This window comes from Megalops cyprinoides, chromosome 2, assembly GCF_013368585.1.
Source record: "Megalops cyprinoides isolate fMegCyp1 chromosome 2, fMegCyp1.pri, whole genome shotgun sequence".
Lineage (NCBI taxonomy): Eukaryota > Metazoa > Chordata > Actinopteri > Elopiformes > Megalopidae > Megalops > Megalops cyprinoides.
This window is the reverse complement of record NC_050584.1, coordinates 24,449,395-24,463,223: the sequence shown is the minus strand read 5'-3', so window position 1 is coordinate 24,463,223 and position 13,829 is coordinate 24,449,395. Positions and strand designations below refer to the sequence as shown.

General features: G+C 45.8%; 1 protein-coding gene across 2 annotated transcripts in view; it reads left to right on the top strand.

Moving 5' to 3' along the window:
* The window catches only part of gmds (GDP-mannose 4,6-dehydratase), a 263,585-nt gene that overhangs the window by 122,305 nt on the left and 127,451 nt on the right, over positions 1 to 13,829 (top strand). For both annotated transcript variants that reach the window (XM_036522630.1, XM_036522629.1), the window contains one exon: positions 606 to 733. In XM_036522630.1, the coding sequence (XP_036378523.1) occupies positions 606 to 733 (128 nt within the window). The remainder of the gene's footprint in view (positions 1 to 605; positions 734 to 13,829) is intronic.

The window sequence follows — 13,829 nt, the reverse complement described above, 5'->3', positions numbered from 1 at the left end:
TCGAGGAGAACACCAGCGACCAGGGCTGCGCCGAAAAAAAAAAAACCAGGACATATTTTAGCTGCAGTGCGGCACAGCAATTAGACGATCATTTGTTTTTCCATAGATAAAAATCTGGAGTGTTCTGTCCAAAAGCGCGGTGCCGGGGCGGCGGTCTGGCAGCGGGCACTGGGTTTGCGGAGTTCTGAACCAGCCCGGGGAGGTCGAGAGCCGGGGTGGTCCGCCGCGGCTTTGCTCTGCACTAGTCTTTACCCTTTTGTGTAACTTCTTGAATTTTCTGTTGATAAACTGACATTCCAATAGATTTTCCTTGGCCTCGGGCCTGGGTTTAATATTGAAATGGTGAATTAATATGAAAAAAAGGGCTTGTGTAATGGCTGAAATCTGAGGTGAAAACAGATCGCTTTGACTTCTGCTTTCCCCAGCTTCTGGGCTTTCTCCTGCAGCGGGCTGGGCCACGGCCCGCTGTCTGCGCGGACAGGAGGGGCCGGGAAGGGCCCCCGCGTTTTGCGGGGTTCCAGCTCCTCCGCGTCCAAACAAAGCACTCTCGGGCTGCGGCCTCACTGATATCATCTCCTCTCTCTCCCCTTTGATCCTCATCGCAGGAGCCAATTTCGTAACCCGGAAAATTAGCCGCTCGGTGGCTAAGATTCACCTGGGACAACTGGATTGCTTCAGCCTGGGCAATCTGGACTCCAAGAGAGACTGGGGTCACGCCAAGGACTACGTCGAGGTAGGTTTCGGAGGGGATGCCGAAAAGTCTCTTACGCGCACACCCACACAGACGTGCTCACGTTTGCATACATGATTGCACGCACGCACGCACGCGCGCACATGCACATGCACGCACACAGAAATGCACACGCGCTCACACACACATTCAGCCTGGTGGGGTGTGTTTTCCTAGATCATTTCAAACAGAAATATTTGATCTGCATGGAGTCTCCTGTGAACTGCTGCCAAAAGGGAGTGGGCCCGCTGCTGGGAGTCTACAGAGAACCCTCGAGTTTCCCAGAATTTAGAAGCATCGAAGTCGACTAGTGTTCCACATCTTAAAAGAGCAAAAGGAGAAGGTTTTGGGGGGGGGGGCGGGGGGGGGGGGGGGGGGGGGGGGGGGAGAAAAAAGAAAGACAGATATTAAGAAAGCGACTGATCCTGTGAATCATGACAGAAATACGGCTGTGTGTTTAACGTAGCGGTGCCAGCGATCAGCAAGCGACCCCGGCATGAAAGGAACAGCGGGCGCGTCCGGATCCCATCCAATGTGGAGGCCGACGCTATTGTTCGGCGCGGGGTTGCGCAACACCGCGCGGAGACGGAGGCGCTAGTGGGGAGCCGCCCCGCGTCGCCACGGCCCTTTGGATCCCCGCACGGTGGTCTCACTTTGGCTTGTTGTGATTGAAACGTTAAAACACTTCCTACCTCTCCCGACATGAAAAAACCGCAGCGACTTGGCAGATTTAGGGTTTGTTTTATTCAACGTGAACGGCCAGGAATTCCAGCAGAGGTTTCTCTGCCGTCTATAACCGTACAGCCTACATGCTGTAATTATTGATTTATATAACGTGTTTCTGTTTCTCTAATTAAGAACATGCGTACAGGAAGGGGACTCAGCAGCTGCAGCTGTTTGACACGAAATACTGCTGTCCGACAGAGCATCCAGCGTGGCGCTAACGCTGGAAGCCAGACCGTCTCATCCACGATACCTCCTCCTTACCCTCTATTTTCCGTTCATTTCAAGCAGCAGAGACTCAGACAGCCGTGTAACAGTAGGTCTGAATCATTCAGTCTGCCCCTTGTTCACTGTTATTGCGGTTAGTGCAGATAACAGGACGAGGGTGCTCTGACAGTGCTCTCTGTGCATAGACTGGCTTTCATCTCCAATGCTGGAGACCACTGGAGGCCAAAGCATTCCTCTGGCCTTTGGGCCTGTTCAGGACTGAATCAAGCTGTTTATCAATGGGAACTGGGAACGCCCATGGTTCCAGGTATAGTCAGGTCCTGGTTGAGTGACATCTCGAGAAGCCTAAAAGCCTGTGTATATCTGAGCAGGTGAGGACACTGCTGGTGTAGAATCAGCCAATGCCTTGGCCGAGTGTACAGTATGTCAGTGATCAGTCAATCAGTATGGAGTAAAGAGTGGACTTAAGAGTGCTTATTTTAAACAAGTCTTAGCCTTTGAAATTATGAGAGCCAAATCAGAAAATGCACAAGCATGTCTGAAACCTCACAGAAAGGCAAGGCCTTCCTTTTCTTTTTGAAGAATTACTAAAAAATTACTAAAAAGCCTAAATTGTGCGTTGACTTTTCTCATTTGAATACTTTGATTAACAAAAGTGACTGCCAGCGTGTTTTAGCTTCCACTTTCTTCAGGAAGTGATTTCACCGACATGTTGCTCAGGATTTTTGCAACAGAAAAGCACTTATGCTAATCTTTCACTTGGCTCATCAGGCTAGCTCGGTTGATGTTGAGGATTCTGTTCGCGGTAGGTGGACGTTTTCCGGGCCTGCTGCATTGTGGGAGGCCCCAGCTGGGCGGGGGGGAGGGAAGGGTGGTCTGGCAGCGTGGGGCCGCTCGGGCAGGTCTCCCCCAGTTTGAGATCGGCCAGGTTTCCTGTGTGCGCACAGGCAGGCGCGCGGCTATTCCTGTCCCGGGTGAATCATGCGTCTCCACGACGCGCTCGGATCTGGTTTCTCCCCGGGCCAGGTTTTGCGGGAACTCAAACAGGAGCTGAGAAAATGCCCAAACTAGGGAAAAATGCGGCCCACTCGCACATGTGTTAGCTCTGTTTGCAGGGACTTCTCATTGACTCGCATTGTGTTTACATAACCCATTCCCAGCTACGCCCAAGTCCAACCTGATACACACACACACGCGCAGATGCACAAACGCTTTGGTCATTGTGACCACACTTGTATTCTTGGTGTAACTGCGGAAGGAAAAAAAATGATTGAAGCCTTCTTAGCATTTTAATTGTGTTTCCAAGCAGTATTTTACGCCAACACTTTAAGACTTTAAGACTTAATGGTGTTGAATCATGATTGTCTTGGCAGTTATTCCACAAGCAGTGCTGTCTTGTACTGTGCTGTGATACATGAGGCAATGGTCATCTTACTGTTACGCGGTTTTTTACTAGCACTGTCTGTCTGGAAACCGCCTTAAATTAACTCAGCTTATCGTTTTCAGTGCTAAGCAATAAATAAACGCCTCCAAGTGGATGAGTTCGAATCTTGGCAGCTGTCCACTGTGTCATTTGACACACACACAAACACACACAAACGTATAACTCAATAGTGCAATTATGAGTTAATGACAGTTGATAGTGTGATGTTTTATAGGCCTTGTGCTCTTTATTCTCAGCTGGCTTAATGGGCTAACGTTGCACGCGTAGGGATAAGGATCTTTTGATCTATTACACAGTCTCCTCTGTGCTTACTGTACAAACATGCAGCGTCTCGAACTCTGTTTATTTGACTGAAGAGCAATAAATGTATCAAATACCACTATAGAATTTTATGGAAGTTTCAGAAAATTTTTGATATACGTACGTCATCTCTTAATATTTTTTTGACTGGCCCATTATTGTTAGTATGGTTTTCACATTAGTTTGGAAAACCCTGTTATTCATATTAATGAATTAAATGGTAATGAAATGTGCATTTGATATATCCATGTTATGGAGTGAGAGAAAGTTAGCGCCTCACAGTGTAACTCTTGGTACTGTCTTAATAATAATCAGCATGATCATTCGTATTGTTGAATATAAAATCCAGATTCTCCTTTGTCTTTTCTGGCCTAAAACAATAAACCTGGTATTAAAATCATTCATTTCAAAATACATATATTTAACATCAGTCAGTTTGATCGCTTTAATCTTCATAATGCAGCTAAGCAGAGCGGTGTGTTTGAGACACATTTTTAAATGGTGAATCCACTGACCCGTCATAGCGAAAACCCATGTTTTCCATTCGGTGCGTGGAAGCATGTAACCATGACATAACCGAAACACAGCAGCCCGTAAGCAGAACCATGTGTGGCTGCACTCTCCCGCCTGCTCCTAACGGGGAAATTGTCCCTAATTGCATCTAAATACATTTGGTTTGGTATGAGGGGGCATGTTGTATATCATCTCGTCTCCTCTAATGACGCCCGCACGTGTGCGGTCAGGGATCTTCTGGCCCGGGAATATCCAGTGTCACACACACTGTACACGCCCAAACTAACTTTTTTTTTTTTTGGCAAAGTCTCCATTTCAAAAAAGTATTGAAATTATCAAACCGTGTAATATTGCATAAAATTACCTGAGGCAAATCAAAAGCAACCCGTTGCCATACTCTGTTAAGTACTGTACTCTGAATTATAGCTCTTAGAGAAAAAAAAAGTAATAAAATGCATATGAAATTGTTAGGGGGGAATGTGTGCTTTGAAGAATAGCTTTTTTGTTTTAGTTTTGCTTTGGCCTATGCCATGGACCCATTTGTTTGGGTATTTTCCAGCCATTCTCCTTCAAACCCTCCTTCTCCTCTCTGTGGGTGCCTGGCCAGGAATCCGGGCATCTCTCCTTCCCCTCTTGTCTTGTTTGGAGGGGATATTTGACTTGGACCAGGTGAGCAGTTCCCTTCGGCCTCGTAACACCCGGCCCGCACCGACCCGTTCCTCCGGCGAACCAGACACCCCCCCGGACCCTCCTGCCAGGGGTGAGTGACGAGCGGCATGCTTATTAGCGGTTCACGTCGGTAACTGCGCTGCTCTCGTTCACGGAAAGCTGCGCTGTTTGGTGGCGCGCTCTCGCCCAGAGCTGTAGTTATAGTTGTCTCTCATGGATTTATAGACGCCCCATCAGAGGAACGTGTGTTTGGCAAGCCCAACAGGTCTGATTTAAACCATGTTACATGCCCCACTCATACCAGTGGGGCTGGTTCCTCATTTTGTGCTCTGTTATTTGGCAACAGGCACAACAGCTTAATGGGTCTCTGCATGTGAGGTGTTAAGTGTTTGCTAATTAGCTGTCATATGTTTCAAGCGTAATTACAAGCGTCTGCCATCCAGTGCTATAGGGTCAGAGTGCTGTAAGGACACCACGGTGTCTGTAAGCGAGCATTCTCATCAGTGTGGGGCACTGTAATCTGTATTTTGCCCACGCTCTTCCTCTCCGCCATTGGCAGGCTCCGGGCTTACAGTCCAATCCCGGTGATAAGGGTCGGAGCGGGGGCAAGGTGGGAGGGGTCCGCCGTGGTGCAGATTGGACCGTGCATTTCTCACATCCTCGCAGCTCAGAGCGCCTGGAATGGTAGATTACTGTGGAATTTCCTCTAACGGGGGCAGGCTTTTAAAAGGGTGTGAAGCGCTCTTTACAAAGCGGCTGTTTCTCTCGCACCGGGCCGTAAAGCGAAGCCCAATTCTGTGGCGCTCGGCGGGGCCTGGTCCTGCAGATGGCAGACGTTTGAGAACCGCAGGGGCCGCGGTCAGCGAGGCCGTCATCGGGGATGAACGGTGGATCCCACCTTTTTACGCAGCCAGTCCTTGCACTTGAACGGCTGGAGGAAGTTTCCATGTCAAGAACCTGGTGTTGCGCAGAAAAACACATTTTTCACTCTCAGTGGAGTTCTTAAAACTGAATATAAACCCACATGCTGAATTAGTCCACAACAAAAGGGATTAGGAAAAAAAGGGAACAGGAGCAGCATAGCTGGGAAGTACAAAATCTGTATGTATCCTCAAAAAGAAAATTTATTAGAAAAATCAGCCAAGTGCCATCTTAATTTCTAAAGGGTGGGTGTTGTGAGCCATTAGCAGGAAAAAAAAGAATATGCCTCAGGCTGGGTCCCTGTCTCCTCATCCTGTCTGCTGTGTGTGTGCTCTGTGTGGAGTTTCACTAGCTGCTCTGCGCTTGGGACAGCATGTCTTTTTTTCCTCTTCTTTTTCTCCCCTCTGTTGTTGGAAATCAAACGTCAAAGCTCAGAGAGGGCCGTTCACAGGAAATCACGCGCCGCAGCGCCGAACATTTTTGGCCGGCCCCCGAGCAGCTGGCCCGAACCCCCCTGGCCAGTTCTGCCTCATTGCCCTCCCAGAATGCTATAACGCCGTCTGTTGTCTTCTGGGCCACCGCGGTCCGTGCCCTGGTATGTTGCCGGAGGGATCCTTTTATGGACGCCTCCCGATCCTGCCATGCAACCCGAAAAAACCATCTCCCGAAACATGTTTTTTCGGTAACAAAGGGGAAAAAGGTCTGCGTCCCAGTCCGTTCCCTCAGAACTCGATTAGGCCTGTATTTTTTTAACATGCTTTTTTTGTTTTTGTTTGTTTTGCTCTGTTTTCACTACAAAATGTCTGCTCCATTTGCTGAAGCCACCTCCTGAATTGTAATGGACAAGCACAAGGTTTTTTTTTTTATTTTGGGTTTTAGCTGTACATGAATGAAACTGAAAGAATACACTTAAAGCGCACATTTACTGTAAGCATGTGACAAAATACCTACACAGATGTGAAATGAAACCTGATGAATGGCGTCTGAAGAGTTGCTGGTTCCCCCTTCTTATGTTCAGGTGCTACTCTGGCCTGGTGTGTAATTTTCCGTGTGAAGCAGCTGTCTCCCTCTCTCCCCTGTAATGGTTACAGATGAGCCTAATTAGCCAATCAGAGCAGCGATCTGCCCCAATCAGGGATGATGAATGGGAATGATCGGCGGCGGGCATCCATTCATCATGGCTGTCAGTGCCCGAAATGACAGCCGGGGTCCAGCATTTTAAAGGAACGTCCCCAGGACAGTCAACACTGATCCATAATGCAGATAGCACTGGCCCAACCAGGCTGGCTAGTGTGGGATGTGGCCAATCCCCACCCCCCCCTTCCACATTAAACCCAGGCTCAAAACCTGGGCGGGGCACTTAACACTGCTGTGCAAGCAGGTTACAAATGTATCAGATGCTAAACTGTTAGCGCCTTAGCTGACCCCGGGTAATGGCCCCTGCTAAACAAACAGGAAAAGCGCTAACTGTAAAAAATGTGTGAATCTGTTTACAAATGCTTAGCAAGGCATATATCAGTGCTGTTTGCTTTGTGTTCCCTCACTCGAAATAGGCATTAGTTCAGATGAGATTCAAGTCCTTTAGCTGTCAGAAAGGAATGTGCTAAAGACTAAGGCTGTAGTGTAGGATACATAGAACTTGTACAGAACAAACACTACTGTTATACTGGAATTGTTCACTCGAAGATACAAGTGACAGCATAAAATTTATTGAAGCTTACAAGACTTGGTACATGCAAATAGATGTGCGTTTTTTTAGTAGCTACATGTGGAGGTTTTTTTTTATAATATTACAAGAAAAGTTATTTGCAGAGTAATCTATAACGGGTGCATTGGGCACTCTTTAAGCAGGCGATTATATAAGACGGCAGAGGCTTTGAGCACAACTGTGGTTTAAGATGCAAAGCTGGTGAATGAGACCGAACCAGCCACCAGCAGTGTTTTCCAGGATATGGAAGGAACATGGAGAGGTTGCTTACTCTCTCACCCAGAGAGGAGGGCCGAATCCTGCAACGCTTTGAATTCTGTTGCCCTGACCGCTCGGCACAGATGGTGATATGGCCGTTCTGTGTTTTATAAGCTTGGTCAGGGCCACGCCTGTGTTTATGACACGGTTCATCTCTCGGCCGCTGACAGAGCCGAGGTACGGTACCGCACGCTCCGAGCCGTTCCTTCAGTCTGCCCTCTTCGACCTTATTTGTGAAAGAGTTAACCTTGCTAGACTGAGTTGTAGTTCATAATTCATAACGGCTCATCTACATGAAAAACATACACATACAAAGTCATTTTCATGTCCTTTTTGACCCCAACTTTTTAAAAATTGTTTTTGAGAGCTGCATTTTTTTTTTCTTCATGTGAAAAAAGAAACAGACTAAAAAAGAGGACAAATGCCCTGGGTGCTCCTTCTGTGTTCTGCAGAGCACATAAACCTCCATCTGTCATATCACTTCGGTCAGGGAGGGACTGGGATTATTGATTTGAAGACTCTCTGTGCTCTCTCTCCCCTCGGCTCTCTGCAGTCCCCTATGTGGACAAACCCGTAAACCAGCACTGGCAAACTTCATATCATCTGGTGTCCGCCCGTAATGCGTAATGCATGCGCCGCGGTGGTTCATCTGGAATTAATGTCCTACCTTCATGGTAAATAAAAAGTCAGGCGTGTGCTCGAGGAAGATACAAGCATGTCTTACAGATACGCTGTAAAGGATGATGCCTCATCGGCCTTTCGTGGGTACAAGCACCATTGCATTTCATTTTCCCTGTGTTTCTCATAGCGCTGCTGCCTGCGCAATGAGCCTGCAAATCATGGCACGGCATGTACACTAACCACGCTGCGTGTGTCATTTCTGGCAGAGACACGGTTTGAAAAACAGGAATGCTTATGAGATTACAAGATTATATTACAAGGTTATATTAATGATTTGTTTTATGTTTTTCTCTATGTATGTGTAGATGTTGAATGTTGCAAGAATAATTCTCTGTCTACTTCGTCTACTTCAAATCACAACAAATCAATTTAAATAACTACTTCATGCAACGGAACGCACATGTGAATATGTCGTGTCATATAGAATTACATGTGTGCGACAAACACAGCTCGACCCAAAAGCTGAATAAAAGTCCGAATGTGTTTATCAGTTGAAAAGCCATTACTTTCGCCGTTTCCGCAGTAAAATAAGCATAAAAATCTGTGAAACAAGATTCACCACATGCAGTCTCAGATGGAAAATTTTTTTGGAATAATAATGAAATCAAATCTCCATAAATTCTCAATTTATTTAACGTCGTTTTACGTCATTTATCTGTGAAGCAAAGCAAATGCAGACAACTCTCAAACGAGGAATTTGCAAATATATTTACAAAATGTTTTTTTCTTACTATTTTTCTATTTTTAACAGCGTGATGTGTTGTTTAATTTAACTTGGATTGATTGCATCATTACAGATCATCTATTCCAGCTTCAGGTCACATTGTTAAAAAAAAGAAATAATTTTTTTCACGCATGAGCCATTGTAGCCCTTCGCACAGAGACACGGCGTGTCCAGGAGGCAGCGTTCCGCGTCGCTGTAGTTTTCGCGTCAGCTGGGGGAGAGAGAGAGCGCCTCGGGCGTTACTCTACAGGTGGGCCGTACGTTATACCCTGTCACTTCCCTTGTGCCCGCTCACACTTCTCTAAAGAGAATTGAAAAATATTTGTTTAATGTCTCCCGCTTCGCAGCTCTGTGTTCGCCGACCGGTAAATCAGCTGCGGTGCTGTGCAGCAGGACCAGATAAGAGGGCTCTCTGGTTGCCCCCGCTCACCTTTTGTGGGAGCCGACCGACTGAGCGCTGGAAATTAATTGGCTGACATCTGTTTTCAGATACAGGGGGGAATAACTGTTTTCTCTATAAGGTCATATTTAAGAAAACAAAATGGAAAAGCGAGGAGTCTGCCAAAACAGTGTTGGTAAATGATGATGCCACTTAGCAATTCAGTTTACGATCGATTTACAGTACATTCAATTTAGAAAGCTATTTAAATCTGTAGAGTGATCATTTTCATTGAAATTTATGAAGAATAGTTATATGGAAAAAAGAACTTTGTATTCTAGAACAAAAAGCAAAGAGATACAAGGAGAAAGAAAACAAACTCTTCTGATAAAAAAAGAAAAATCATGTTTTAACTTTATTTTTCAACTCTTACTTCCATACTATTATAAATTTAGCTCTTAGGATCATTGTTGCATTTGGTCTGTTATAAATGTTGCATGCTATTTTCTATTATTACTCAGGGGCACTTTAGGAGTATTGCCTGCTGGATAGCAGTACTGGAACAGATGCTAGTTTTTACTGTCCAGATTTTTCACCTCTGTCTCATGATAATCCTCATCTACAATTAATGAGTGTATAATGTTGTATTTATTAATACAGACCCATTACCAAGCCAGAATTGCACTGCCACATATATGTATATTTACATACATATAATATTTATGGGTATATATTATATTTATGGGTACACATGGAGAAGCGGTGTTATTTAGCAAATTACTGCCTGCAGAGTTTTTTCATGGTTCACCATCATCATTATCTTCTCTTAGGTTATATTTCTTGGTACCTTTGTGTGTGTACTTGCTGTTGTGGTTACATGTCAGAAATACTTTTGTGTGTAAGTGTAAGAGTGTGAGAGTATAAGAATTGGAGGAAGAAAGTGAGGAAAATGTGCGTCCATGTGTGTGCAGGCGTGCATGCATGTGTGCGTGTGTATGTGTGTGTTCTGCTGTGTGCTGTGTGTCCGTGCATATGCGTCTCAGGGGAGCATCCCGGTGCCTGTCCTGGGCAGGTCAGTGGTGGCTGCAGCAGCACCGGCGCAGGGGTCGCCCCCCCTCCCTGGCCCTCTCCCCACCCCCGGCGTTCTCAGGTGCGGGGCCAGAGCGGCCGGGCCTCCCCTGGGGGAGGGTGCACCGCAGATGGGTCGAGTTTAGGAACATCTTTCAATGCCTGGGCGGCCGCGTTCTCCTGGCATCTCGCAGCAGCAGAGTAAATAAACAGCAGGCAGCTGCAGGCTCAGTTCACCTCCCAGTCACAGGGGGCGCCGGGGGGTGGAGGGGTAGGGGGGGGAGCTGGAATTAATTGCAAGTGAAACCCAAGACATGCTTAAGCTGCAGTGCAATAAAGCCAAGCCTGTAAAGGCCGAGACCCGAGTGTTGTAGCACGGTAAACGGATGAGAAGCCTCAAGTCCCAAGGCAATCACCTCTCGGCGTTGATGGAGGCACGGCTGCTCCGAATTAGGGAGAGAGAGGTGCTAATCGCTCCCCCCTCCACCCCACCCCACCCCACACACACACACAGATATCACACGTTTAGTGGTGGAGGACTCTGATAAACATTCATCATCTAAGAATGGAAGCAAATAAGCAGACACATGATAAACACATTTCTTTTTCTCTGGTAATGCATTTTTGTGCTCATTGTTTTTGTCTGCATAGCAGGGTCAGCGACCACAGGATCAGTAGCCAGAGTTTATACAATAATTATAATTTTCTTTCATTTATCATTCTGCTACCAGGATTACTGAATTTTGATATTTTGTGTTATTTTGAATATTTCTCATATATGCATGCTGAATCAGTTAGAGGCATGTGGGTTGCAGCATTTGAAGTTGAAGCAAGTTGAAGTCTCTGAACCACTGAAATTAAGCAACACAGATATATTTTAAATGCGTTGGTGAACTCCAGTAATACCTTTTTTTTTCCTTTTTTCTCTCTTATTTTTGCCAAAATCTTAGATTAGGTGAGTACATTAAATTAAGATACTACAGGAATAAACCGTGAGAATAATTCAGAGAGCAATATTTTTGTAACTTTCAGTGTTCTGCCTCTGCTCTGAATACTTCAGATATTTTGTCTTTCAATAAAACAACAAAAAGAAATCAGAACTCTTTATTTTATACATTCATGTCCTGAAATGGCTTTGTTTTCAACAAGTGTCACAGAAGGATATGCACGGTGCTATCCAGTATTTCAGTATTTTCATCCTTTGGAGGTCATGCATTCAACGACCCACATCAAATTTTAAAAGTAATCATATGATCACACTCTGTCCAAATATGTGACTAAGATGAAGTCCTGCTATTCTTCGTCCCTCAGGACAGCTGGGTTGTGGGTAATTTCGTAGTCCCGCTTCACCTTTAACTGTCATTGGCAGGCTGAATTCCCGCTTGCGAGCGGCGTGATGTGTATGTTTCTGCTTTTCACTTTCGTTCCCCCTGATTCCCCAAAAAAAAACGACTGAAAAACTTAAACACGTCTCCACGGAGGATAAAACATGCATTGCGCGCAATTAGCTCTGATACTTTGGTTTTGATTTGCGTCTCGTGTGAGATGTTAACTGTAGCCATATTTTCAGCCCTTGATTGACCCGTCATTGTTTTTTTCTTTGGCTGTGTACATTGAAAAGCGCTTTTCTCAGCAAACGCCGTCTGGCCGAGTTTCCTGTGCCCCGGCGCTAACATTTACGCTGTTATTAGCCTCACCCCTGTGGTATCGCAGAGCAGGGCCGTCACTCCGGTGGTCCCCTCTAAAAACCCCCAGGAATGATGGACGTGCTGGGCTCCAAGAGGCCTTGAAGTCGGACATTTCCACGCTGGAACGTCAGGGCAGCACAGTCTTAGGAAAACAACGTTTTGGCCTCATTTTAAGGAGGAATTCTGTTTTGTTTGAAGGACATTTCGCTTGTCTTTCAATGTGTTATGCAGAATACGTTCATATGTAAAACGACTATGTTCCCAGGTTTTTTGGAAGGTAGTGTTTCATAATCGGAAGACCACAGTTAATCTAATTAGTTGAGGAAGTGTTTATGTTTATGACGGTGAAATGTTCCCGTTCCATTGGGAATCTACTTTATATTTCAAGGCATTTAATTCTTCTGGATTTTATTTAATTTACTGTTAGTATTTTCCAATGAAAATTCTGGCAGTTTTCACTGAAAACCGTTTTCATTGAATGATAAAGAAAGTGGAACAAGAAATTGTAATACCATTATATTGTAATAATGATGTATATAATAATCAGTTATTGTCATTGTTGTCCTTAGTTATAACAAAAATAACAAAAAAAAATCAATAAGGAGAATATTTGAGGACAGAGACTAGAGACAATCTTGTTTTGTTTTTTGTTTTTGTTATCTTCCTTCTATGGAAGGTGCAGCTTTCAGTGCAACTGGTAGACTGAAGCATGCATTTTACTGCAGTGTGTTAGCCGGTGCCGGTGCTGGGTGTGCCAGATGTGGCTCTGTGTGTGGGGGACACTGTCAGTGTGCGGAGGCTCCTGGCTGGAGCGGCAGCCCCCAAATGAGGTAACGTTAGAACCCCGCGCTGATACAGCAAAGCCACTGTGCCTGTTTTCACCCACCAACAGGTTCATTCTTCATGAGTATGAATGCTCCGGATTTAGCTAGACGCCTTAACAAGCTCTTTTTAAATTGTTCCAAAACGCCCCGGAGTAGCCATTAAACCTTAGCCCTATGCAGTCATTTAATGCCCCTTGCTTAGCGGTGATATACAACCATTTCCGCAAATGCGAGATGCCTGGAATCTGAACCCCAGCGAAGGCCCGAGATGAAAATCATATTTTTAGTTTCCTTTCGGGTAAGTCTATTTATAAACAGTACATTCTTGTAGATATTTGTAAGTATGGTATGAGTTAAAAAAAAGAGATCCTTGTCTCGTTCTGCTGAAAATAAGTGACTTTTGGTGGGCCATGGGGGTGTGTGTTCGGCAGGGGGAATTCCACATTTCCTCTGGGGGTACTCAAAGTGCCAGTGTCAGCCTCCAGTGAGGGGGGAGTGCAGCGACTGGCCGGCAGCGCTCGGAGATCAGGGCCGACCTCGCAAACAAGGCCAAGGCCTGAGTCAGAACGCTGGGTCCAAACCTTGGGTTCTGTTCCTCTGGCAGCCTGGAGCCAGGACCCTCACAGGACAGCTTGGACTGGCTGATCCCAGTCTCTCCTGGGACAGAAGCCTCTTTGCCTATCCATTGCTGCTTCTTATTGTATTGTGGCTGCCAGGCTGTCTGTGCACACCCACCTTGAGTTGCTGCTGCTCAGCCAACATTTTCCCATGATTCCATCTGATCTGGGCTCTGTGACATGCAGGCTTCTGATAGGATGACAAGGCTTACCCCTTGCTATCCCTACCCTACCTTCAGGCAACTGATTTTAGCACCTCCACTTATCACCAACATTGATAAGCCCCCAAAAGTGGCTTAGTCAGGGTACAGTTCAGTAGTCAGCAAAGATTACAGTACATTGTTTTGTTTTTTT